General features: G+C 50.3%; 1 protein-coding gene across 2 annotated transcripts in view; it reads right to left on the bottom strand.

Annotated features, from left to right (window-relative positions):
• Rnf220 (ring finger protein 220) overlaps positions 1-27,579 on the bottom strand; it is a 220,996-nt gene that overhangs the window by 23,039 nt on the left and 170,378 nt on the right. For both annotated transcript variants that reach the window (XM_048450542.3, XM_048450543.3), the window contains exons 2-4: positions 13,276-13,408; positions 4,774-4,819; positions 1,837-1,938 (exon numbers count right to left, since the gene is read on the bottom strand). In XM_048450542.3, coding sequence (XP_048306499.1) covers positions 1,837-1,938; positions 4,774-4,819; positions 13,276-13,408 — 281 coding nt within the window. The remainder of the gene's footprint in view (positions 1-1,836; positions 1,939-4,773; positions 4,820-13,275; positions 13,409-27,579) is intronic.

Genomic DNA, 27,579 nt, shown 5'->3' with positions numbered 1-27,579 from the left:
TGCTCTAGAGGTTTCCATACCTCTCTAAGTCAGGTGCAAATAAATACCAGGTAGGAATGTGTGGGTACATTCTTTCAGGCAAGAGGCTTTCCTCATATGCTTCAGAGAACAAAGAAACACATTTTGGGAGTTGGTGCCTGGTGGTCCTTTTCTCCTCTTTGCAGGTGTTGAGGTTGCAGTGCGCAGGGGGAGGATGGATCTCTGAGGGCGGGCCTCTCTCTGCCTATCCTCTGGAAGGGAACTCTGTGGAACAGAGTTTTATCTCCTTACACCCGAAGTCCCTAGAGTCAGGTCACGTTTCCACCTCCAGCCTGGTCTTATTAGTGTAGTATCCAGGGCTGACTGGGGTCTCCCTCAGAAAAGGGTTCATGGGGCTGCAGAGATGATGGCTCATGGGTTAAGAGTGCTTCCAGAGGACCCAAGTTTGGTTCCTGGCATTCGTGTCAGACTTCTCACAACCACTTGGAACTCAATGCTTCTGGCCTCCATGGACATCTACACTTATGTGTGCATGCATGTGTGCGCATGCACACACACACACACACACACAAAATTTAAAAACAAAACAGCATTCATGGATACATAGATTTTTTTCCCCCCAGCCTTGGCACTTTGGGCTATAATTTTTTAAAGTAATTTTTAAATTTTTTTACTATTCGTTTTTATGTGTACTGGTGTTTTACCTGCATATGTGTGTATGTATATATGTATATATGTGCACCATGTGGGCGTAGTACCCACAGGGGCCAGAAGAGGATGTTGAATCCCTTCAGACTGGGGTTCTAAATGGTTGTGAGCCCAGGACCCTCTGGAAGAGCAGCCAGTGCTCTTAAACACAGAGCTAAATCTCCCGCCTCTTGAACTATGCATTTTAACCCCACACTGAGGAGAGGCCAGTGGCTGGGGTCTAGAAAATGTTGTCTTCTTTTCCTGAATGGTGTTGGGATTTCTCCATTCTAGGCCAAGTGCTCTATCTGAGAGTCACGCCCTCAGCCCCATCTGTACTTGGCACTCCACTCTGAAAGCTTGGCATTCTAATGGATGGCAGTGGAGGAAGGGGTTCCTGAGGATATACCTTTCTTTAGTTCCAGCCAAGATGCCCTGGATGTTGATGGGGACCACGGCTGTTCACCCAGGTCACCAACACCTGCTGCTCTGCCTTTCCATGTCAGATCCCTTTCCACTTCCAAACTGGACTCCCTAGAAAGTCCTGCTGCCATAGAAACAAATGGTCCTTGGAGCAGGATCTTGTTTTCTGCCATCTGAGTGGGTTCTCAAAAGCAGCGCTCCATCTCCCAGACCCGGCGGGATCCTGGAGGAAGGTCTTTCTCCTTTCTACCTCAGAGAAAGCCCATCAAAAGCTTCGTAGCTGCCCTTGGATCCCCTTCCGGCTCTGACTTTTTTTTAGGACTTATTTCCTTCCTGTTTGACTATGACACCCATGGGCAGTATCTGCCTGCTTCTTCCCTGGGCTTGATATCGAGGTTTGACAAGAACACATACTCATTTGACTCCGGGGGTCTGGCTTTTGAGGTTAGAAATCTCCAGTGATTCTGGACTATACTTCTAGGCACCCCCACCATAAGACAAGAATCCCATAAGCCACTCCCCAGTGGATAGAATCCTTCAAAAGTATGCAGAACCAGCAGAGTCCCAGAGAGTGTGGCACTTCACTCTAAAATCCATCTGCTTAATAAGGCCCATTCCCCGAGGCACTGAACACAAGGAGCCCTAAACACAGCTCCAGCCTCATCAGGAGGAGCTAGCACACCATGCATGGGCTGGAGTCTCTCACCCAGGCGAGATTGTCCTGGCCTCCTGCCACACCGTCCTCACCTGGTATCTGTCTGAGTGGTGCAGGTCATCAGCGGCAGAAGAGTGTGGTGATGCCGTAGGAGAGTCTCCTTCCCTCTTGATGGAAGCAGACAACAGGAGGGACTGGAAGAAGAAAAGGACACACGGCCCCAGGCCAAGTGAGACCAACAGTTGGTGCCCAGGAGCTCCTGTCCTCCGGGAGTTTTAGAAGTGAGACAGAGGGAGGGCAGAGGGACAGCAGACTACTGTGAGCATCTGAAGTGACGCGGTCAGGCACAAAAGTCTCGTTGTGAGAGAGGGTGGATATCTGGTGTTAGGTCTACATATAGACCCTTGCTTGTTGATTTTGTTTGAGACAGTGTTTCACTCTTAACCCAGGTTGGCCTGGAACTCCCAGTGATCCTCCTATCACGGCCTCCCATGTGCCTCAATACAGGCTAGAACCTTGTTCTGCTAAGCTCCACTTTGTGGGGAAGGACTCTCTACCCACTCTCGGCGGACCCAACTAGATGAGCAGACACTCTGGGACTCACGTGAAGGGTTGGGGGTAAAGCCACATACCTGCCACCTTGCCTGCCCCTAATACAGGCTGATGGCAAGCCCACTATAGAGACAGTAAATTAAATAATATGTATGAGTTTCCAGCATGTAGCTAGGGATGTACGCTGGGTCCATTTAGCCTTGCGCTGTGGCGATGACCCCAGCAAAAACCCCAGCAAAACTAATCCCCCTCCGTCAATCCCAGATGGCCTCTTCTACATACGCCTGCAGTTTAGATTAATAAACTGTCTGCTTTAAATTGTGCGCGAGCACCACGAGTCTAAATACCACATGGCATGTTCAACTCAAAGAGCCAGCTCTTGGCAAGGCCTGTTCAGCTGCAAATGGGGGGCTCAGAGGCCTGAAAACAACCCACGCCCCCTCCCTTCTTCATCTTGCACAGCTCCGAGCCGGAAGCACACAGTTCCCCAGAAGTCCCCCCAGAGCCTCGAAACCCATACCAAATCACCAGTGACAGCCCAAAGAAAGCAATTTGGGGAAGATGGAGCGGCCATTTATCCTCCATCTCTGACTGAACCTTAGGATGTGACCCGCATGCGGTGGCCATGCTACACATCCTTGGCCAAGGGCCCTAGCAGTGAGGGAGTCTGGTCCCAGCTGCTGATGTGCCAGGGGGCCCCGATATATTCATGACTCAGGAGCTGGAGAAGTGGGGAGGCTGCAGAGGGCCTGGGATGGGACTTCTTCACCTACTGAAGCCTGATAGGGCTGGTGGGTGACAGCCCCAGCCCAGAAGATGTCAGGCAATGTCCTTCTCCAATCCCAAGGAAGATGTTGAGGAGAGAGAACAGCGTGACAGAGTCTGTAGGCCCCCCAACAGTCACAAAGCTCTCCTCTATCTGTTTCTGGCTCTCTCTAGGTTAGAAGCCCTGAGAGGCCTCAACATTACACCTGGGGCAAGCGGAATAAAAAAAGGTCACTGGCGCTTTTTAAACATGGACCAAAAAGCAGTAAAATGTGTTTTGAAAAAAAAAATCCTGGCATTAAATCATGACTTTTTGCCTGGCTCTTCGCCTCATTAAAAGTGGCCTTTTGGAAGGTAAAATTATCATTGTAAGCGATAAGATCTTTAAGAAAATAATTCACGGCTTCTTCACCCTTTAATATGATAGCCGCCACCGGCTAATTTTTTTCTTAATGGCAACGAGGCCATCAATCTTGTCTAAGGGCCCCTCGCCCTCTTCTCCTCCCTCCCTCTCTCCCCCCCTCCCTGTTCTCTCAGTAGCTCACTTCAACCTTCTGCTTTCTGCCTCTTTCTCTTATGACCTGCTTCCCTAAAGCTGAGGTCAAGGCCTAGAAGAAGCCAGCAACTGATCAACTTTGGGGAGTTTACCTGGGAATAGGCGAGTACTAGTCCCTTTTTTTCTGCATCTAGTGATCAGTATGCCAGTGTCCCAGGTTGCAGGAATGTGTCTGTGCTTAAGACTTCCTGGGTATACATTCTGACCCCTGGGTCACGTAAGTATGGATGAAGGGTGTGTCTGCCAGGGCCGGCCCTGAGAACACAAGCCCTTCCGGTTTCTGGTGTCTTGCCACTCACACTCAGGTAGTAGCTGAACTACAACTTCAGTTACTTCACCATTAAACATAGCAGATGGGGCCAAGCAAGGCCTGTGTGACTTCTTGCTTCCTCCAGTCCACAGCAACCTGGCTGCCCTATCCCTTTCTATTCTAGGCCTTGGTCGGAGTCTGCACCAGTCCCAAGCAGGGCTGGATTCTCTGTTCCTCTTTCACAGTTGGCTGTGGCTTAGCAAGTTTTGAATGAGGGTGACTAGTTCATCTCCTCTCAAGGCCCAAGGGATGGTTGGGCAAAGTCATGGAGGTGATACTTGTCACTGGCTCCTTTTCCCAAAATTACCCTCGCAGAGGTCACTGGTGACTTTAGGCCTTTCAAATATATGGACCATTTCATGCCTCTTTCCCTAATGGACTCCTGACCACCCAGACATTTTTAAACCGCTTTTCTCTAGGGAAGTGGGAGACACGCTAGACACGCTCTCCTGTGATTTATCCTGACCCTCAGGAGTCCCTGGGGGCTTTCTCCTGGCCTAACATTTGTTCTTAGCTTCCCACACTCCCGCCCACTGAATAAAATCCATTCTCCAAGGTTCAACACCCACTTCTCAGTGGCCATGAAGCTCACAGGGGAATAATGTGAGACCCAAAGAGAAAGCAGGCAGCCTTCCCCAGAGGGATGAGGCCAGGTATCCCGTGAGTACCTCTTCCTCTCCAGATTTCCATCCCTCACATTCACCACCTCCGGGGTAATGAGTACCATCTGCTGACATTCAGATGCTGGGGGCAGTTTGGAATCCATGAAGAAAGCCTCTCTCTCAAAAGGAGCCATACCTCGGAAGGCTTAGGTTGAGATGAGCAGGAGGGAAAGTGACCACCTACCTTGGGGGTGCCTGGAGCCATGGCATCCTTCAGAAGGGAATTCTTGCTGCCAAGAAAGAAGAGAACAGGGTGACCATTCCACCTGGTGCCCAGGTCACGTAAACAAGGGTAGAATAACAAGAAAATCCCAAGAGAAGGCACTGCAAGCATGGTATGGTCCAGACAGCTAAGCCTAGCTCCACCCAGCTCACTCAACCCAGTGGCATAGGACCTAGCTCCGCTTCTACCAGGTGCCAAGAACCATGATGGCCCCTGGGGGGGACACAGGCGCCAGGTAGAGTGTTGGAAGACAGTGGCTTTACCTAGAATGAGCCCTGAAGACTCTGTCTGCTCTAGAGGCTCCCTTCCTGCCACTCCCTACTCTCAGCCTGCTCTTAGTTCCTAAGGGATTGGGGTGATGGGGCTGACATGACTCTTGTCAATTCTTCCTCCAACACGCTGCAAACTGTGTTAGGCTAGGAATGATCTCCCCCTGATTCAATTTGTCAGCCCCAGGCCCTCCGGCATCGGGCAGCAGGCAGGAGGGAGCTGGGCCCTGAAATATGGTGGGCAGTTCAGAACGGGGGGGGGGGGGGGACTGGGGTGGGAGGTGATGGATAGGTTGTGGGGGAGGCAAGGGCTGTGTTTAATAACAAAATTGGTATGCAAGGCCACATCCCACGCTAAGCATGAGTGATCCGGAGCCACAGAGTATTACAAATCCCGCTAAACAGATGCTGACAATGGAACAAGACGTATCAAATCAGATCCACTTCAGAAACATTAATATCCCCGTTCCTGTCCCTTCCTGCATGCTGCCCCCACTATACGGCTGCATTGTGCTCACACACTGGCGTACATGCATGCATGGATGCACATGCACACACACAAATACATACATACAGGGGGTTGTTGATAATACACACACAGACAGACATAACCCATTTTCGTAGGCTTTCCACACAGACTCCCATGCAAAGCACATATGTAGAGTACATGCTCAGGGACAGCCAGAAAGCATGAAAGGACACAGATACATTGCAAGCAGAATACATGGAACATGTGTGGACTTAGTAAGTGTATACATAAGGAAGACCTGCAGATGTATTTGGGCACCCATTATGCCAAACAGAGAAATGCATAATGTGTAAGCAAAAACATAGGCATTTTTCAGTGGCTTTCAGTGGAATGAGATGCGTGTGCCCACTCAGGGGACACTTGCAATGTCTGAATACACATATACACATACATACATAGATACATACATGCGCACCTATTGTATGCTAGTCAAATGCTCCACCACTGAGCTACATTCTAATCCCCTAGAGATAGTTTTGATTGATTTCTGACTGTTCAAACTTGGGTGTGGAATGGGGATTACTACTGGCATCTAGTGGGTAGATGGTGTTTAACAACCTATACTATCTCAGACAGCCCCCTCACAAAGAATTATCGGACCCAAAATGTCAATAGTGCTGAGGTTGAGAAGCCCTGGTCTCAAGGCAGATACACAGACTCCCATTCTACCAACAGGCACATAGATGCAGGCAGTCACAGCCAGAGACTCAGACATGCATACAGATGCACAAGGCCACAGGGTCACTCCCAGAGACATGGCCATAAAGACAAATTCACAGCAGCCATGCAGACAGGATGAAGAGCTGCTCATGTCCAGAGGTCCACACAGACACACGCAGAGATGGAGACACCTATAAATTACTGACACACTTAGGCACATGCACACCCACAGATATAGACACGTAGGGGAACACACACATGCACACGGCAGTGCAGAGGCCCCCAGTCTCCACAGAGGAGAAAAAGGTACAGGTCTGAGTATCAGATTAGAGCTATCAGTCTGTTCACACAGCAGGAACAACACAGAATATGAAAGACTGCCAGTAAAGGTTCTGTTCAATTCCAGGTCGTTCCTTGTTGGTCTATGCCTGGTCAGAATGTAGACACTGGGCAGGTAGAGCTGTCCTTGAGGAGTAACTAGTCTGTTAGTTCACAACTTTGATCATTTCTTTTTCTTTCTTTCTTATTTTCATTTTAGGTGCATTGGTGTGTATGCATGTCTGTGTGAGGGTGTCAGATCTTGGAGTTAGACAGTTATGAGCTGCCATGTGGGTGCTGGGAATTGAACAGCCAGTTCTCTTAACTGCTGAGCCATCTCTCCAGTCCCTTTGATCATTTCTTAACTTCTTCATCCACTTGGTGAACAACTAAGAGCATCACCGTTCTGCCCACAAAGAGAGCGAACTGCTATCCTGCTATCCACGCTGTTGTCATACTTGACCCTAGACTGGGATATGGCTATTGTAGCTGTCTTAGGTGAGATCAGAAAATGAAGGAATAAAGAATTACTTATATCCACTGTATATGGCAGAGACAGGCACACACACACATATACATATATACATAGATGCATACATACATACATATACATACACACACACACACACACACACACACACACACACATATATATATATATAGAGAGAGAGAGTAATTTCACTGAATTTTCACCAAAACTTTACAAAGTTGACTAACAGACTAAAAGACACTTCGAGACACTTCTGTGGTCATTCAGCCCATGGAGGGCTTGGAGCTTGAGTTCTAATGCTGCTTCTCTCAAGTTACATGGGACTTAGGCTCTAGAGCAGAACACTGAATTTCTTTTCATCTCTGTTTGCTGTACAACTTTGGGCAGGGTCTTGCTGATCCTGTGCACATCGACTTTACTTTTAAGTAGAATGGGGTCATTCGAGGTCAGGGTGTCCAGCCTGTGTTCTGGTAACTCCATCTTTCCATTTTTTCTTAGCAAAGCTCCCCCCTTTGCTTGCATGTGGCCAGTTCAGCTTCAGATTCCTTCCCTTGCTCTGAGGAGTAGCCCACCCCACCCACCCCTTTGCTTCTATCAACTCCTTCAACTTCAAGTTTTTCGGGTTTCCGGAGAGCCTGGGGAGTGGTTTGACTCGGAGAAGAGAGGTCTAGGTCCTGAGCTGGAGGCAGCCTGGCTCCCTCCCAGCACATCAGCTCTGCCTTCCGTCCTTCCCTGTTTCCACAGCCCGCCCCCAACAATTTCCCTCCTTGCTCAGTCACTCGCTGCCTAGTGATCCATGGGTTTTAAATTATAACTGGGACCCAGGAAACGCGTTCCTAAGTACAATATTCATGGGCTGGGCTGACACTTTTAATTAAGGTGATTTACACTGAATTATCCTTGGAAATAAAGAAATGGTGCACTGCCCGGGAATAAACCATCATCACCAGCCGCCTTTGTAAGTTACACTTCGTTTTAATCTATTTGGGGAATTGTTTATCTAGTTCATTACCCAACCAAACACCGAGGCCGGCCTTAAATAAGGCTTAAGTAGGGGTGGGGGCACTGCCATCTCTACACCCCGCCTCGCCTTCAGAGCTACCCAGTCTCCCTTTAGATTTTTTTTCAGCCCATTTCAAGTACTTCCCAGAGGAGGCTGTTTCCCAGCCCAGAGGCCAGCTCTTGTAGAATCTCTCAGCTCAAGTCCCACCAGCCAAGCCTCACTTTTAGCTCTGTGAAAGCTCCATACCCACACTGTTTCTTCTTAATGGGTAAAGACTCCTGTCTAGGGGCTACAGAGGGGTCTCAGACCCAGCCTTCTCATCTGCCCTGCAGTCTTCAGCCCCCACTGATGTCCTTGCCCGTCTCTCTGTACACACCTATCTAGTCCTTAGCCCAACACCATCCCAGAGGCATCTCAGCCTCTGCTTACCTGGAGCCCTACCTGTTGCTTCCTCTCTCTGACGGCAGAGATTACCTCTGCCACATTCCCAACCATCTAACTCAGAATGATTTCTCCTAGTAAGGACCCTAGCTAAATCCCCTGGCTTCTCCTTGCTCCGTCCTCTTAATTCCCTCTTCTGTGGCCCCCACTTCCAGCCATTGTCCTAGGGCAGCCTCAGCAGTAGTCCCCTGGACCCTGGATTTGCCTCCCTGTCTCTTTCCCCAGCCCACTCTTCATACTGACACGTGATGTCCCATTAACATGTGGGAGATCCTTGTGCGTGGAAGGCCCTCCTGAGTCTGTCCTTGGTAGCCAAGTCCTTGGGTCTAAGAATTTTGTGAAGGTTCTAGAGGGGGAAAGACAGGATCAGGTGAGGTGAAGGAGGGTTATGGGTGTAACTTGGAAAAACCTAGTGTTGAGCAGGTGGGAACTGCTCTTCCTGTGGGGACTTGATTGCTCATGGCACCTGGGAGTGTTCATCTCTGGGAAAGTGGTTCTTTCAGGGTGTGTGTGTGTGTGTGTGTGTGTGTGTGTGTCTGTGTGTGCCCTGAGCTGTGTGGGAATGAGGTATGTGTGCATGTATACATGTGTGTCAAGCCAGTGTTGGTGAAAACCAGCATTCTTGGCTTTGGAACTGGAAAGCCCTTGCTTCTTTTGTGAGCCCCCAGAGGTGTAGAAATAGCATAGGACCTGCTCTAGGTTGTTGGGCAGTTGAAGTCAGAAGGCAGAAGAGGTCCACCTAGAAAGTTCCAAAAGTAGAACCACCTGCGAGGTTAGCCTGGCGGCAGCACCCACAAACTCAGGTGGGCTAGGCTGAGGAAGGAACAGAGAGGGCAGAGGAGGCCAAGGCAAGGCAATAGGAGAAAAGGGGGCAGGTTATGAGAAGAGAGAAGGATCCAGCTGAGGAAACAAAGAGAGAGGAGCCAAATGGGACAGGCATAAGGCCGGGAGGAAGTCAGAGAGAGAGAGCTAGAGAGCAGGGGAGGTAGGTTGTAAATGGGGAGGCCCACATTTGGGCTTCTGTCTCCTGAGGGACTCAGTTTCCCCATCCGTAAACCGGTCTATCTGTTTAGGATACTGACGTTGGGAAAAAAGAAGGTGGGTGGGGTGAATCTCAGGAGCCCCAGTATTTCTGTCATCTTTTCCCAACCTGTTTTGTCCCCTCCTCGGGCTCACCCCATAACCAGCAGGGGGCGGGGACAAGGGCAGCCAGGCCGGGGACCCTCCGCCCGCTGCCCATCAGCCCGGAGGGAGCTGACACGCTCCTTGGGAATTTATCACGCACCCAATTACAATGTTAATTGGCAAGTTCCTGAAATCAATTAATTCGCAAATTTTTTCCAATTAAAAATTCAGATAAATCACAAGGGCGGCGGCGGGGCTGGTCCAGCCCGCAGTCCGGTGGGCGCAGCGGCCGCAGGGAGGGGGCGCGCGTGGGGAGGGGGCGGCGGGTGCGGCTGCCCTTGAACGCCTTTGCCGGCCGGTCCGACTGTCAGCGCGCCGGGCGCGGCGGGGCCGAGACAGATAAAACCATCGACCCGTCGCCGCCAGCGCTTCGGCTTTATCGATCCGACGGGAATTTCACTTGCTGTGCAGATCCCGCTGTCCGGCTGTCAGACACCCAGTGGGGAGGAGGGCGTGCCAGGGGCGCAGGGCGTGCACGTGCTGAGGGCGGCGTGGGCATTAGAGGGTGCAGGGATGGGCCGGGACGTGAGCCGACAGCCGCGAGGTGTGGGTGCTCTGAGAAACGTGGATGATGAGGGATTTATGCAGGATCACGAACAGGGGTAGAAGGAGAAGGGAGTGGGAAATGCCCTGGGCGGTGAGGGCTTGGGGGGACACACTCACTAAGGAGGCAAAAAGAGCTGTTTTCCAGAGGAAGCACACTGCCCAAATGGGCTCCGCAGGTTCCTGTCTTTAATGTTTGTGGTCGAGGACTCCTTCACAGGGAGCATATTACCCAGAACTCCTGGGACAGCCTGCAGATCGTTTCACTTTCTGCCGCTGGCAGGTCAAACCCAGGTGTGTGACTGAAGGAGGAGGGGAGGCGAAGAGCAGGGTATTGGTGTCAAGACTGCTTGAGAACACATCTTATCTTTTACTGCTAAGTGGGCAACCTTAGAGAAGTCACTTAACATGTTTGTACCTCAGTTTCCTCATCTGTAAAATGGAAGTCTTACTTAGCAACAGGCTGGCTACACATCTGAAAGTGGTCCCATGAGGCTGCACTGCCTAGTGACAGTGTAATCTGTCCAAGTACACTCCATGATGCTCCCATGACAAAAAAAAAAAATTGTCTAAGGATGTATACCCATCATTAAGCAATGCATGACTGTATCACCTACCTTGGAGTGAAGAGTAAATAAAGCATCTGCCAGATAGTGAATGTTCCACGAGGTTCATTATTATTACCCTAGTATAGCGTCTGTGGGGCTTTTAAAGGGTGCCCACAGATTCTTTTGATACTTGTGTCTTTAGGAATGAGAGCTCTTAGAGCATAATTCTCCTCCCTTGAGTGTGGACTGGGCTGGGCTGGAGGGGTGGCTCAATTGTTAAAGGCTAGGCTTATGGACAGGGCTATGTGATTCCCTCCTTCCCTTGTTCCTCTCTCCATCCATTTCTTCCTGCCTCTTTCCCTTTCTGCTGCCTACCTGTTTTCCCGCCCTCCCCCCACCCCCAATCTCACTATGTATCTCAGGCTGGCCTCAAATTCCAGGTACTCCTGCCTCGTCTCTGGAATTACAGGTATGAGCTGCCACACCCAGCAATGACCTCGGGATAGACTATTCTAGCAGGGAGTGCTAGTGTGTAGGTAGACTGTAGGGGATCATATGCTGTGGGCAGTTAGCTGGGTGGATACTCAAGGCAGCTTTGAAGAGATGCTGAGGAGTGAGGCTTCCTGCCGATAGCCCACACAAGTGAGCCGTCTTGGAAACATCCTGCAATCCTCTGCACAATTTTCCCTTTAACCTCAGGAAAGAACCAGAGCTGGTGGCCATAGCTACTCATGATCACGTAACTGTTGTTCTGGAGCTGATGAGCCACGGAAGCTGAGACAATTTTTCTCTTTTTCTTTTCTTGTGGTGTGTGTGTGTGTGTGTGTGTGTGTGTGTGTGTGAAGGTCAAAGGGCAACTTCGTGGAGTTAGTTATCTCCTTCCACCTTCACTGGGTACTGACGAGTGAAACTCAAGTCCTAGAGCTTGTGTGGCAAAAGCAGTCACCTGCTGAGCCTCTCACTGATCCTGACAAACCTCGTAAGTCATTAAGTTTTGGGGTGGTTTGTAATGGCCAGTAGGTGGCTAGTACTCTTCCTTCAAAATCCCTCCCTCAGGGGCTGGAGAGATGGCTCAGAGGTTAAGAGCATTGCCTGCTCTTCCTAAGGTCCTGAGTTCAATTCCCAGCAACCACATGGTGGCTCACAACCATCTGTAATGAGGTCTGGTGCCCTCTTCTGGCCTTCAGGCATACATGCAGACAGAATATTGTACACATAATAAATAAATATAAAAAAAAATCCCTCCCTCAGGAAACCTTCTCTGCTCCCATCTGAAGGTTCACACAGTGCTGGCTCCTCCCAAGCCGCAGCTGTTACCTCTCAGGGCCTGTGTTTCCTCACCTCTCCCAATCCTTGTTCAGGCCCGAGCTTCCCAGGACAGAGGTCATTGGGGGCCTCTTGCATCACTCAGGTCTAATGACTTCAAATGAGCAAGGGGCAGGGATGGAGTAGGCTGTTCTAAGGATGATGGAAGCCTAGCTCCAACTCATGTGATCTTTTATAATCTGATCTGGCCACTCCCCCCATCAGAAGGAGACACGGGTCGTCCTCACCTTGCATCTGAGTGGGTTCACAGTGCCTTGACCAATAGATCAAGGAAGTGACATTAAATGACCTCCAAGGCTCAGTCCGAAAAGGTGACTTAGGCTGGGATGTAGCTCAGTGGTAGAGAAAGGCTCTGAGTTTGATCTTTAGCAGCACCCTCCTACCTCGGTGTTCCATCTTGTTGGCTAGAATGTTTTATTTTGTAGACCTAAGATGCCATGTAAGAAGTCAAAGCAACCCAAGGCTACCAAGTGATGGGGAGGCCCAGGGCAAGTAGAGAAAGCACATGCAAGAGTTCATCACCAGACATGCAAGTGAGGAGCCTCTAGACGGTCCCAGCTCCCACCTGAGCATTCCACATCTGGACCCCTCTGGACCCTGCCTCAATTCCTGACCCCAAAGATCGTTGGAACAAAATGGAACAGCTGCTTCATAGTGCTCAGATTAAAGGTAATGAGTTACTTTCTTGTCTGTCCCCCGAGAAGGTTCAGCCCAGTCCATCAGACGAGGACAGAGGAGAGCTGGGAGTGAGCTTGGGTTGGAACACATAAGCACTTTCCCAAGATTGCTACCTCTCAGTTGTTGAGATGTATGGAGAAGGAGCTGCTTTCTCCCCTGAATAACAGGGCCGGATTGGACTTCTGATAGAGCTGCCGGACCCCAGATCTGCTTTTATCCTGCCCCAAGGACCTGCAGGGTTGTTCTGGGCTTGTGTCAGTGGCTGGCTCCCTGTCTGGTTTTCCTCACTCTAAGACTAGAATCTGAGATGCACTTTCCTTAACTCTCCCCGCCCCTCCAATAAAGCAAGAAGAAAAACAGCTGAAAGCATAGAAGGGCCTCAAGGGCCGAACTTCTCACCAGAGGCTCACGTGAGGTCTAGCAGCTGACAGAGTGGAACCCCCCAGCAGGCAGACGCCCCATAGGTGGCTTACCCGGCAGGCAGTTGGGCCAGCTGCTCCAGTTCCTGCTCCATATGCTCCTGCAACTCGCTGGGCCTCAACAGGACTTGGCAGATGGGGCAGATCGGGGCTTGGCTGTCAAACAACGCTACTGCTTTCTTCTTACCTGGCCAGGGAAGGAGAACAGACACTTAGAGCAGAGCTAGTCTCTAGAAGGAAAGCCAGAGTCCCAGGCCTTCAGCCCAAGTCTACTGCCGCCTTCTAGAGATTCTGAGCCTAGAAGAGGGGTGAGAGGTATAATGGTAGCTTCAGAGGCCATGGCCGTAAACGATGTCTTCTCAGTCGGCTGCCCCTCTTGGAAATCTACTGGGACACAATCAATGCTCTGTGCAAACAAACTTTGATCACTCCATTTCACACGAGTTTAACACACACGTGTTTAATCAGCACCCAGAATGTTGAGTGCTCCTTGTCTCTCCTTTTCTCACGGCTTTCATAGTCCCAGGGTTAGAGGAGGAAGAAAAGAGAAAGGAGGGTTCAGCAAACATTCCCTTGGGTTTTTCTTTTTCTTTTTCGAGACAGGGTTTCTCAGTCTTGGTTGTCATGAAACTCACCCTTTAGACCAGGCTGGACTCGAACTCACAGAGATCCACCTGCCTCTGCCCCCAAGTGCTGGGAGTAAAGGTGTGCTGTGAGCCACCACACCCAGTCCTTCCCTTGTTTTCTTCCGACCCAGGCAAAGGCAGGGGTGGTCCCAGCATGGAATGCAGGTTCTCTTTTCTCTCCACTTTCCCCCAGGGTTACGTCTTCAGCTTCTGCCCTCCTCATTCTGCGTGCTGGATGAGCTTATTTGTCCTCTGGTTATAACTGCCACGTCCTCCCGTTGACTGTATTCTTTGTACCTCTCTCGACCTGGCATCCCTCTGTGCGGCTATTATCCAAATATCTAACGGACGCCAATACCTGGGTGTCTCCTAAGAATTTAAACCTCAACTCCTCAACCTCAAGGTCTTCTACCACTGCTTACAAACCTGCTCTTCCTCCAGTGGTGTCTGCCTCTGGTAGGACACCTTTCTATACCGTGTCACCCATTCCTGTCACCTTAGCCTTACAGTGTGTTTTCTTCCTTGCCCTACTCCCCCTCCCGTGTTCATTTAATGACCAAGTCTTGTCCATTACATTACTTCTGTTTTTTTTTAAAAAAAAAATATTTGTGCTGGGTGTGGTGGTACACACCCTTACTCCCAGCACTAGGGAGGCAGAGGAAGGTGGATTTTTGAGTTCAAGGCCAGACTACTCCACTGAGTTCCAGGACACCCAGGGCTACACAGAGAAACTGTCTTAAAATAAAATAAAGAGTATTTTGTGTGTGTATTTATGTATGAGTGCATGAGTGTGTGTGTATTTATGTATGAGTGTGGGTGGGTGTGTATTATGATGAGTGTATGAGCATGGGTGGGTGTGTATTTATGAGTGTATGAGCGTGTGTGTGTGTGTGTGTGTGTGTGTGTGTGTGTGTATGTATTTATGTGTGAGTGTATGAGTGAGGGTGTGTGTACCAGAGTGCACATGTGGAGGTTGGAGGACAACCTTAGGGATTCACTTTCATTTTTTTGAGGCAGGATCTTTCTTCTTCTTTAGAAAGTAGATTATTAAGTACATGTATATGCATGTGCACCACATGAGTGTCTAGTGCCCACCAAGGTCAGAGAGCACTGGATCCCCTGGAACTGGAATTAGAGATGATTTGTAAGCTGCTGTGTGGATGCTGGGAATTGAACCTGGATCCTTTGTAAGATCAACAAGTGTTCTTAGCCTCTAAGCCATCTCTCCAGCCACTCTGTTGTTTCTACTGTGTCACACATTCCAAGACTCCAGGTAATCCTCTTGTCTCTCCCTCCCATCTTGCTGCAGGAATGCTGGAATTACAGATGTGAGCTATACTGCATTTTTACATGTGTTCCAGGGACTGAATTCAGGTCATCAGGCTTGTACGGCAGACAAGAACTTTTACCTACTGAGAAATCTCCCTAGCCTTTCTTCTATACTTGAGATTCACATTCTCTCCTTTGGGGTCTCACTATTTATCTTTTTTTAAATTTTATTCATTTTTATTTTGTGTGTATCAGTGTTGACCTTGATGTATATCTGCACTATGTGTGTGCAGTTCCCTTGGAGGCCAGAAGAGGGCATCAAATATCCTGTGACTGGACTTACAGATGGTTGCGGTACTTCTATGGGGGCTGAGCCATCTATCCAGTCCCAGTAGGTCTCATTTCTCTTGCTGGATAACCTCACAGGTCTCTTGTCAATCTCACTGATTCTGAGTTTTCTCTTTCTAGAATGTCCTTCCAGCTGGGTGTGATGGCTCATGCCTGTAATCCCTGAGGAGGTCAAGGCAGGGGGACTATTGTGAGGTTAAGGCTAACCTGCACTACAAAGTGAGTTACAGACTAGCCTAGGCTACAGAAAAAAAACACAACTCTGTCTCAAAAAAACCAATGATCCTGGTAGTGGTACACACTTTTAATCCCAGCTCTCAGGAGGCAGAAGCAGGAGAGTTCGAGGCCAGTCTGGTCTACAGAGTGAGTTCCAGGACAGCCAAGGCTACACAGAGAAATCCAGAAACAAACCCAACCAACCAACATTTCTCCAATACATGTGCTCATGGAGGGCTGACTGGGAGCTGGAACTCTATTTCCTGTCTGGCACAGAGCAAACCATTCTAGGAAGGACCCTCTGGGTTGCTTCGTTCATTCTCCTTTAGACTCGAGAGTCCCTCTTTTCTCCAATCCAGTGCTCCCCAGTCTGCTCACAGGCATGGTGTTGAGAAACTCTATTCATTCAGAAATATTGCTAGCTCTGACTGGTAATGGAGCCTTGACTGTAGGAAGACACGAGTGTGCAGTACTAGAGACAAAACCAGAGCTTTGCATATGCTAGGCAAGGGCTCTTCCAGTGAACCACATCCCAGCCCCTGATGCAAAGACTTCCTTAGCTTGAGCCTTTATGTTCTACCTTGCTCTTCCCTCTGGTAGCTGGAGGTTACAATCACTTTCAGACAGACAACGACCATGTCAGTGATGACTCCAGCACAGAGGTGAGTAGGGTTGCCAGATTCAATAAGGAAGACCCAGTGAAATTTTATTTTAGATACACAATGAGTTCTTGAAAAAAGTATAGTTATGTCCCAAATATCGCAAGGGATATATTGATACTAGATATCATTGATTTTTCCAAAATTAAGTTTACCTGGATGTCTTATATTTTTATTTGCTAAATCTAGCAACAGCATACCTGAGGGAACACCCAGGTCAGGCTAAGAATGAGCAGCTACCCCCTCTTTGACACAGACTGAGGAGGATTACAGCTCCCTGGATGCCTGGATTGAGTTGCCTGCAGGCTCTAAGGACAGAGCAATTCATTGTGTGTGTGTGCATGCATGTGTGTGTGTGTGTTCTGGGTAGTGCAAAAAGTGAAGCCTTAACCAAAGCCTTGTACTTGAAATACCATAGCCTTCACTGAGCTGGGCTATCAGCTATGAAGGCTTCCAGGGTGCTGCGATTGGGTGGGAGGGGCTCCAGCCTGTGTGGCTAGATCTTTAAGGGAGGGAAGCAGATTTGCGGTCACACTGTGCGTCTTGGTAGCTGTGCCTCTGGTGTTTAGGGGGCACGAAGTGCTGGAAGACAGTGCTGAGTAGAAGTAGATCCCGGGTCCGGGTCTGGGAGGGCTCTGGTCTCAGTTCTGCCTCTCGGGCAGCCTCAGGGGTAGGGGAGGCCCTAGGAATTCTCCAGACTATCTTCTACAGATGGGGAAAAGGAGGCTTAGAGTTGGACGGGGACTCTGAGCTTGACTTTTGGTCTCAAGGCTTCATTTATTTATTCAACAAACATTTGTAAGATGGTTATTCTATTTCAGCATTATTCGAAGGAGAACTGGAATCAGAGCTAAAACGCAGTCTTGATTTCTAAGAGATTACAAGTTAGTGGTAAAGTCAGTAGGGAAAGCCAGGTAGTGTGGGTGAGAGCTAGGAGGGAGGCAGGAGCGAGGAGGGCTGGAGGAGCTACAGGAGAGGGCTGGGTACCCAGTGGGAAGCACAAAGGGTGAGTAAGGGAGACTCTGAGGTGTAAAGGGGGAAGTGGCAGAAGAGCAGGCTAGAAGGCGCACACGTGGTGTAGTAATGTCTGGGGCTCTACCCCTTTGGGGTTAGGATGCCAAGTTCGGGTCTTTGGGTTTTCTAGAGTCCAGGTCCTGCTCAGCATCTGGGGTTAGAGGTCAGTGTTATCACACACTTATTCTCTCCTCTTGCTGACATGTGCTTTTCTCAACTTGATCTCCGTTTCCTTACTGGGAGCATCGGACCCTTCCCTTGGCTCCCAACTTTAGGACGAGCCCCCATAGGTGGGGGCATCAACTTGTAGTCTATGCCCTCTGTCTCACCTTCATTTCTCAGAGGTTAGAGTGGCAGGTGTCAGTGTGGCCATGCATTGCCCCCCCCTTGCTTCCCCTCCCCCGCTGTGTTCCCTATAATTTTATATTGAGACCTGTGGTCATGACGTGGATTTTACTGCACTAACGACATGGCCTGCCCAGGTTTAATGACAAAATCCATACTCTGGCCCTGGGCCTGCTCCTCGTTTGCATAATTCCCAGAATACAGCTCCCTGAAGCTTTTGACCTGGGCCATTACAGTGGCCATAAAATGGGCCATAAAACCACTGGGGATGGCCAAGAGGAGGGGCCCATGGTCTTGCTGGGGTGGGAATGAAGCCTTCATCCACCCACCCCACCCCACCTGTCCTAGGCTCAAATGGAGTCATCCTCTGGCTTTTCCATTCCGCAGTTCCCAGAATCTGGGAGTCCATTCAGGCTAGTGAGAGGTGAGGAACCCCCTGGACAGGCCTTCAGAGCTTGTTCATCTGACACAAGGCTCCCTTCTCCAGCACTGCAGGCAGCATCACAGGTAGATGGCTGGAGCCACCAGAGGCAGTGACACTGGCTACTTGAGTAACCCTCACTCCAGCCCTTGGCAGGTCCTCTCTACAGTCAGGCAGGGATTTTTGCCACAGGTGGGTGTAGGTTTTCCACTCCTGTTTGAATCCTAGCACTCTGCTGCAAGGGCCTAGCTTCCCAGGAGGTCAAGAGCCAGGCTGAGCACAGTGGGGAGGCGCGGTGAACACGAGGGATTGGGGACAGGGACTGGGCTGAGCTGTCAGTGCTAAAGATGATGAATGGGGGAGGTGAGGCAGGAGGCCCAATGTTATCGGCAGTAGATGGCGGGCTCGAGCGCTCCCCGCTTTTGCTAATCCCCGGGCGCTGCCTCAGCCCTAGCACTGATAACGAGGAAATGGGACTGACAACAATTTTTAGCTGAGAGATTCTTCACCAAAATGCCAGGCGGCCGGAGGTCTGACAGCGCCTGATTGAGTGTGTGAGTGTGTGTGTGGGGGCCGCCCGCCGCCCGCTCTCCTCCCATGCAAAGATGGATCGCTCATTCCGCCTCCCGTCCACATTCATTACGGCCTCCCTCCCCACCACCCCTGCCACAGTAGGGGCTGCCACCTCCATGGCTCTGCTTGCCTTAGGTATCTTCCAAGCAGGAGGAGGGCAGGGAAGGAAGCTGGTCTTCTGACCTCAGCCTTACACGGGAAAACTGGGCAGGGCCTGAGTCAGTAGGGTCCCACTGTGGAGTGGAGGCTCCCTAGTTGTGTGACCGCCAAAGGGGCCCTGTCCCCTGCTAAGCTACTAGACTGACTTTACTCCCAGACGGCTGAGGCGCTTCAGTGGAAGCTTCTAAGAAGGGTGTTGATTAGGTTGACAGAAAAGGTTAAGCCAGGGCAGTAACCTGCCACCCAGACCTCCAGCCCAGTGTCAAATGCCAAGTGGGTGAGTGGATGGGTGGGGGCTAGATCAGCCCTCGGCTGCCCTCCTCTGTTGGGAATTCCTGACCATTGGGAACAGCCGACATAGGCTGCTCCTTCTCCATCTTCCATGGGGAGGATTGGTGAAGCTCACACCAGGGGGGCTCATGGAGGCCGCACTGAACCATTGACCTTGCTGCCCCTCTGGGTGGCCTGTTTGCTTTTTTCCAGTTCTGTTGCTAAGGGGTTCCATTCTCCCTCCTTATTTTTCCAAGCAGCAAGTCCCATCTTTTGCTCTGTAGGCCATGAAAGGCTTGGTTTGGTTTGATAGGGAGCGGTTGGTCAGACCTGTAATATAAAGCTGAGGCAGGAGGACTGGCATGGTCTAATAGTGAGTTCCAGGCCAGCCTGGGCTACAGTGTGAGATCTTGTCTTTAAAACCGTGTAGCTTGCCTGCCTAGGACAGGGAACAAGAAACGAGGGTGAGGGTAATTCTTATGACAGATGATAATGAGGCAGGATCTCTTGTAGCCCAGGCTAACTTCAAACTCATTGCACGGTGGAGGATGACCCTGAACTTCCGATCCGCTGGGATCACAGGCAAATACCATCACACTCAATTTATGTGGTGCTGGGGAATCACACCTAGGGCTTTGGGCAAGCTTGACAAACCCTCAACCAACTGTACCACATCCCCAGCCGAGACTGGAGCCCTTAAGACTATGTCCTCAGGCACAGGTGTGTCCTGCCTTTCCTCTCCCCACTCCAACCCCCCTAAAAAGGGTTTCCATTTTCTAGTGACTGAGACGGAACAAAACAAGCAAAATTCTCCAGCAGTGCCTCTTATTAGCTGTGCTGAACGTGGGCCAGTCACTCGATGACTCCACACTAGTTTCTCCCCATGCGAAACAGGGATAATCTAACTCTCAGGATTCTCGTGAAGACGTAATGAAACCGGAGCTGTGCACAAGTGGGGAGTCATTAATTATCTTTCTAGAAAGACACTGGCACAGGTTTGTTGGTGGTATCTACATCTGCCCTGTCCCTGCACCCGGCCATGACCTGTCTTCCCACCATGACTGGGATGCGCCGCCCTTCAGTAGATAGCTGGCCTTGGCCGTCCAGGCCCCTGGGAAGTCTCTCCTGCTCCTCTACACTCATATACCTGTTTCTTGATTTACATATCAGGCTTTGGGGGCAGACCATGAGTTCAGTTAGGGATGTATGTAGTTTGAGGGACTATGGAAGTGCTGGATGATAGGCCCAGGAGACGCTGACACACAGGAACAGAAGCTCATCTCTATGCCTACAACAAGGTCTGGCTTAGGGTGGGCCATCAAGGAACATCTACTCTACGAAAGACTGAAGGGCAGCGAGGTCATCCGGGGAGAGAACACGGCACAGGGAGTCTGGAAGGGAACCGCGATTAGCTCTAACAGGTGAAGGACACTGAAGGCATCAAGGTCTTAGACGGAGCGGTAACGAGGAAGAAGAAAGCCAGAAAGTGTGGCACGAAGTTCCACAAAGCAGCGGTTGCCATCCATGCAGTGGAATGTGCTCTGAGGTCAAGAAGTGTCCCAGCCACTCATCCTACCCAGAGCACACCATCTCCCTGGCTCTTCAGCCATCCATCATGGACCCAAGCCACCTAATCGCCGGTCCCCTCTGCTCTTCCCACTCACCCCTTCCTCCTCCTCTTCTCTCTGGAAACCCTTTGATTGGTGCCTCCGCCGAGCTCAGGACGGGAAGAGTTAATGTGCTGACAGACGGCATTTTTTACCTTCAGTCAATATGAACAAGGCCCCAAGACTATGATTCCAAACATCTGGATTTCATCAATATGTGATCTGTCATCGTATATTGGCATTCCCCAGTCCCCGCGCCAGAGCAATGCGGCTGGTTTTATTAATACGTCAAATACATTATCCGTGTAATACACTTGTCTGGCTGGGGCCTCCCGCTGGGGCGGGGCGGCGGATTTGAATGTATGATGAATCAGTTTGCATTACATGTTCGTAAGTCATCATTCGTCAGGGTTAATAGGCATCCCTGGTCGAGGAGGTGGGGGTAGGGCAGGCATCGAGAGATGTGTGTTTAGCTGTGGCCCGTACTTATCTGCAGGTGCCCAAGGGTGCCCTGAAAACAGCTGTGCACCCACTTACCCAGACCCCAGGGTAGCAGCTGGCACTCAAGGACAGAGGTGACATTTTCATCTGTCCCAGTGTCACATGGAACCAAATAAGCCTATTTGTCTCTGACTTGGGCTTGCCAGACAACCAAAAAAAAAAAAAATGTAGCAAAGGGCCTTTTGCACAAGCCAGCTATCTCTCACTCATCCCTAGGACTCAGCCTAGAAGTCTTCCTTCCGGGGAGACTTCCATGACTCCCTCAGACCACATCAGGCGCCTCCTCCTCTGTGTCCTCAGGGTCTCTTGTGTTGCTTCTGTCACGGCACTTGTGATGTTGCCTGCTCTGTGTCACCATCTTCAGAATGTGACTTCAGAATGTGACAAAAAACCCTACCATGCCCACTGCCATAGCCTCAGCAGCTAACAGAGGGCAGAGTGCCAAATAAAAAGTAATGGTGAGAGCAGAAATCAATACATATTCCTGAATTAACAAATAAAGGATTACCGACCTTGCCAGATCCCAAAGACGCAGACATTACCCTGGAGACAAGGGGCTTTCTCTTACTCTAGTCTAGGCTGGTCATTCCTTTATTCATGTTCTTCCTCACCTAGTCCTCCTCTTTCCACAAGGCATGCACAGACCTCTGCACAGCATCGCATTCAGCACATGTGACACATTTGCCTGGCTCCAGTACATAAGAATGACAATTCAAGCTCACATACCCTTGCCATCCTCTTCCTCCCTCCTTTCCATTCACTGCCCCTTCTATGTGGTCTCCTTTTGAGCTCTAGGCGCAGGAGCCTGGCTGCTGTCCTGACTCCTACTGTGATGGATGCTAGTAACGGTCTCTAGCAGTACAGGGTGGGTTCGCTGAGCCAGGCATGACTCCTGGGTGGTCAGACATCTGCAGGGTGCCAGATGGAGGGCAGCCTGTGGAAAGGTTTAGGCTCAAGCTGGAGCTAAAGGCTCAGGGCCAAGGCACAATTAAAGCCACTGAGTCCTGGTCATGGAACCTGAAGCCTTGGTTCCATGAGCCTTTGTTGCTGGAGCCAAGCACATCAGTTATCAGCTAATCTGTTTGGGGGTCAGGTGCTTCCGGGGCCACAGCTATTTCCCACTCCTGACTGTGGCTATTCAAATCCTACCTATAGCCCCTTTCCCTCGGTAGAACTATACTTCATTCCCCTACTCCTTTAACTAATAACTTCCAGATAGTTCCTGTGTTCAGATGGATCATTGGTGATTGGGGCAGGTGGAGCCTCCCAAGTGGTCCCTGGGACTAGGCTTACACACCGCAGTAAGAGGCAGGATTCAAGAAACCATCCACTTATGAACGATGCCCACATATCATCTCAGATGTCTGGACAGACAAATGCTTCCACAAGAGTGGGCACACCACACCACACACACACACACACACACGCACACACACACACGCACACGGTCAAGAGCAGCTTGAGTATTCCTGATCATCCTTGCCAGCATGTGGACCAGCGCCTTCCTTGTCATAGAGTCCAAATGCTAAGTAAGACTGTACTGTTTCAAGAAACAAAACTTCAAGTATGTTTTACCCACTGTTGGCTCTGGGCTTATAAAAATAAAACGGGAGTCTCCACAGCTGTAGGCTATAAATCCTGAATGGTTGAGGGAGGCAGTGTTACCTGCGTTCTAGGCAGATGGATGGAGCGTGAGGCAATGAGGGCAAGGGCCCGTGGGTCGGAGCCACAGTGGGCCAGATGCGTAGCCTCAGGCACTGCCTGTCGGCCCAGTCCTGGCTGTCTCTCACAGACTTGTGCAGTCAAAAGAGGCAGAGCCCCAGGGAGAAAGCAAGGACTCAGCTCAGGCGAGGGAGGTAGAGGAGGAGAAGGCCGGGGTAGGGGGAGGGAGCAAGGCAGCCACGCGCGCTGCTAAGGCTAAGGGGAGCCCTCGCATCTGGAGATCAATTAGCATCAATTACTGACTTCATTTAATTGTCGTCCAAGATGAATTTGTCATTTTTAGCTGGGAATTAATGGGAGACCTTCACCTCTCCCTGGCAGCAGCAGAGGAGCCAACAACGGTCACCTCAGCCTCCTAGGAGCTCAGCCTCCAGCTTAGGACAGGGGCAGGTAGCTGGTGGGGCTTCTGTTCCTTGGGCGAGCTCTAGCCTTTGCCTGCTAGAGCCCAGGCCCAAGGTGGAGGCTGTAGGTCCTGGGTAGCCATCCTTTGCTGCCTCTGGCTCCAGCTAGAAATTAATTTGCTGGGCTGAGCATGTTTACCTTTTCCCAGCAAAGGCGAGTCGGTAAACAGCAGCCCGGCGGCTGAAATTGAATTGATAACTGCATCAACGTGCCAGATAACGCCTAAAATAATACGCCGATAAGGAAATTCGATTTGATTTGCTGCTGCGCATCAGATTGGCCCCATCTGTAGCTGCCTGTAATCATTTTCAATTGCGTTGGGAAACCTTATTTGTCCTTAAATATTTCTGTCATTTTTCATTGCTGGCGACAGATCCTTAGGCAGGTGGCAGGGGTGCACTGCTTCTGTGGGCGCAGGGCGGCGGCCCAAGGAGGAGGAGTAGTGGGACTAGGAGGGAAGGAAGCAGGGAGCAGGCAGTCGGGCGGTGACAGCTGTTCCTCCAATCAATCACGCTGTCGACAGGGAGGGACGACTGGCTGGCAGAAATTGAGTTTGCCTCACAGGGGACGATTGAGCAAATTAATAGCCCATTAGCCAAGCAGTGACCTGAGAAATGAAGGTGCGGGGTTCCTGCTCACTCAGGCCGGCTGGGGTGGGGCAGGGCAGGGGAAGGGTCCAGGGAGGGGACAACCAGGGAGGGATGTGTGTGAGGAGGAGAGGTGGAGGGACAGATGAGATGGAGAACATGTGTGAGGTCCAACAGAGAGTAGATGATGCAGGAGGAGAGCATCCAAACTGGAGGTGCAGAGAGCCCCAGGAGTGATGCTCTGGTCAGAGGGGGCCGTAACTCTGCCTGAGTTCTGGACCGCAGCAACGAACTCTACCCTCAGTTCTGGAGACGCCCTTTGCCTGCTCTTGTCAGGATTCTGGAACACTGGCTATTCCTGGAATCATCTTTCTTGAAGACCTCCCCAAAGCAGGCTGCTCCTCTCCTACCTCCTCTTTGGGCCAGGAGGTGGGACCAATGGCTTGCAGTTCACTGCTTCACCCCCTGGGCCCTTGGAGGGCAACATCACTCTGCATCCCTCTTTACCCATCATTCTCCACCTTCACTGAGGACTTTGACATGTGTCTAGCATCGCTGCCTTCTATTGTTTCCTTCCTCTGGAAGGAGCTTGTCAACAACCTCACTGGCTTGGTGGTAGGACTCAGTCCTTACAGCCCTCTGGTGGCCTTGCGCCCATCATACTCTTCTCTCTCTAGCTGCCTCTAACTTCCGCCACTATGGACACTCTCCCGAACCCCAGAGTGCATCATTTCAAAACCCTCTGACCAACACAACACACTCCCCGCCTTCTCCATAGTCCGATTGCCTTCCTCTTGGTCTCAGACATATGGACGGCCAAGCGCAGCTGGGGAAATCACAAAACCAGGCAGAAATGTGCCAATAAAAATTCTGTTTCCACGCTCAGCACTACTAAACAATCCTTTTACATCGCTGGTCAGCTGTCTCCCCTTCCCCACAGAGACAATCCAATGATACTTCACCACTCTGAGCCCCATCTCCTTCTGCTTCCCCGTCCTGTGACTTGGCTTCACACCTGGGCCAGGATCAGTTCTTAGGCGTGAGTCACTTTAACCCATCTCAACTCTCCTGCTTCCTCCCATTTCAGCTTCCTGTTTCACCCTCTCCTCTTGGGGCTTGGGATGTCACCACTGCTTATGTGTTGTGTCAGTGTCCCTGTCTTCTGCATCCTTTGCCTCCCTCCAGAAGCACAACCTACATTCCCAGGGGCTTCCACAGGAAGCAGGAACTTCAAAGATTTGCTTGTTGTATATACTCATAGCCACCTCTTTGTGTGTGCATGTAGAGGTCAGAGGTCAACCTCAGGCCTCATTCCTCGAGAGCCAACCACCTTGGATTCTTTGTTTTAAGACAGAGTCTCAGTCACTATGCAACCTTGGGGGGCTGGAACTCATACAGACCAGGCTGGCCTCAAACTCAGAGCTGCCTGTCACTGCCTCCCGAGTGCTGGGATTAAAGGTGTGCACCACCAGTCCCAGAACTCCACCTTGTTTCTTGAGACAGGCTGGGATTGGCTGACTAACCATAAAGCCCCAGAGATCTACTTGTCCCTATGTTCTCAGTGCTGGGAGTACAAGCACACACCGCCGCATTCCACTGTCCTAACGTGGGTTCTAAGGATGCACTTGGTCCTTGTGGACTTCACCAACTGAGCTGTCTGCTCAGGCTCCCTAACTCACTACATCAATTTTCATGCCTGCAATTCTATGGAAACTGTTCTCCATCATCAACGATCACCATCTGTCAAATATAATGGATACTCCAGGTAATTTATCTGTTAATTCAGTAAATACACAGAGTCTCTGCATATAATTAGCTACTACACCCAGCTCTTGCAGTACAACATCTCTGTCCTAATGGGGCATGGAGTCCAATGAGGGAATATATACAATCAAATCTCCAAGAAATCCTAAAATGGCATTTGTGTCAAAGAGAGGCAAACAGTTCTATGGGGCCAGTGATATTTCCGTTGGTCAGGAAAAGCTACCCAGGTTTCTCAGAGGGACAGACAGAACTTGAGATGCACTAGCTGAGTAGGAGCTGAAGAGACAAGGAAAAAGGGATGCAATGATGTCATACTGGTTCTGCACCCAGCACTGTATGACTCAACCTTATTCTGTAAATGAGGAAACAGGGCATCCAGAGTTCTGTAACTTGCCCATGGTTACGCCGAGAGTAGCTGTGTTAGACACTTTTAATCCAGGCGATACAGCTCTGGAGTCTGTGCTCTTGACCCTGTGGCCTTGTCCCCATCCACGTCCCTCCCTGTGCATGCTGAGTCCCTCTGGTGTCATTCCCTCAGTTCCTACGTCCAATCCTTAACCGTATATAACACTGAGATTCTTCCATTTAGCGGTCCCAAAGACTCTACAAGCTCGGCATGCCTGAGATAGGCACATCTTCCTCCAGCCCTGCCTTCCTCTCTGTCTCTATCCATCCCCAGTCTTCCCTAAATTCACACTCTAGACCCGTATTTTCTTCAGTCAGGCTCTTGTATCAAGTAAATTGTCTTCGTGAAGGCTGTTGCATCCTGTAAGTCCCCCTCGGAACATCTCCTCTTTCATCCCCATTTAGACGTCATCACTGTCGATCTTTACATCAAATAAGTCCTGCTATTCCATTCTATTCTTCTATCTCTTTAGAGAGAAGGAACTTCCTAAAACACAACTCAGATCCCATCATCCAACCACTGAAGACCCTTTGCTGGCCTCTAAGGCCCGTGGCATAAATTCAGAATTTGTTATCATAGAGACCTGCCCACCAAGGCCTTACCAGTAATAAGAATAAAGACATGCGCTACCATGTCTGGCTTTATTCATTCTCTCTCTCATGCCATGCCCTTCACCTCATTTATGTACACATATAGTATTGCAGTTACATGTTTATCTACTTCTCCTCCTTGTCCTGAGCTCCAGGAGAGCAGGAGGGTGTCTGATTCATCCTAGTATACTCAGGACCTGGCCTAGGGTTTGGTGTGAAGCAAGTATTAGTAAATGTTGAATAACTCAATGGCCAGGTTGATGAGGGAGGATGTGCAGGGCATGTAGGTGAGTCTACAGAAAGAGAGAGACGAGAGAGGCAGGGCCAGGTTAAAGAAGGCCACTTGAGGACATGTTGAGAATTTCTTTTGCTTACATGAAGCTTCGTTCACAGTCAATAAGAATGAAATATCCCAACGGGTCCAAAAAATGGAGGCTCTCAAAAGACAGAATCTCCGTAATTGTTCTCACCTCCAAATCAAGTGTTTATAGACCTAATGGGAAACCAGTGGACAATAACTCCCAAGAACATAGGCAGATAGTACCGCTCACGCCTGGAAACATGGACAGGTAGATGTACATATCAGAACAGACATCCCATGAGCTCCTGGCAGCCTCCCCCACCAAAGAACCCTCTGTAGGTCTGTGTGCTGGCCCACCACCCCACCCGGAACCCCTGGGCTGTGCTTTCGCTCAGCAATTTCCCTACCAAGAAAGCTCTAAGGGTTTCAATTACCGGCGCGTGGGATTTAGTGCCCTGGGCTTCTCTGACTGGAGGAGATTTATTTGAAGGTTTAGTGTCGTGGAGAATTCACGTCTTCACTCCCAGGAGCCCAGCTTCCGTCCTGAGCCCCTAAATCAGGAACCAAGATGGGCTATT

Source organism: Myodes glareolus, chromosome 3, assembly GCF_982192425.1.
Source record: "Myodes glareolus chromosome 3, mMyoGla1.1, whole genome shotgun sequence".
Lineage (NCBI taxonomy): Eukaryota > Metazoa > Chordata > Mammalia > Rodentia > Cricetidae > Myodes > Myodes glareolus.
Note: the sequence above shows the minus strand (reverse complement) of the source record. Positions and strands in the feature narration are given on the sequence as shown.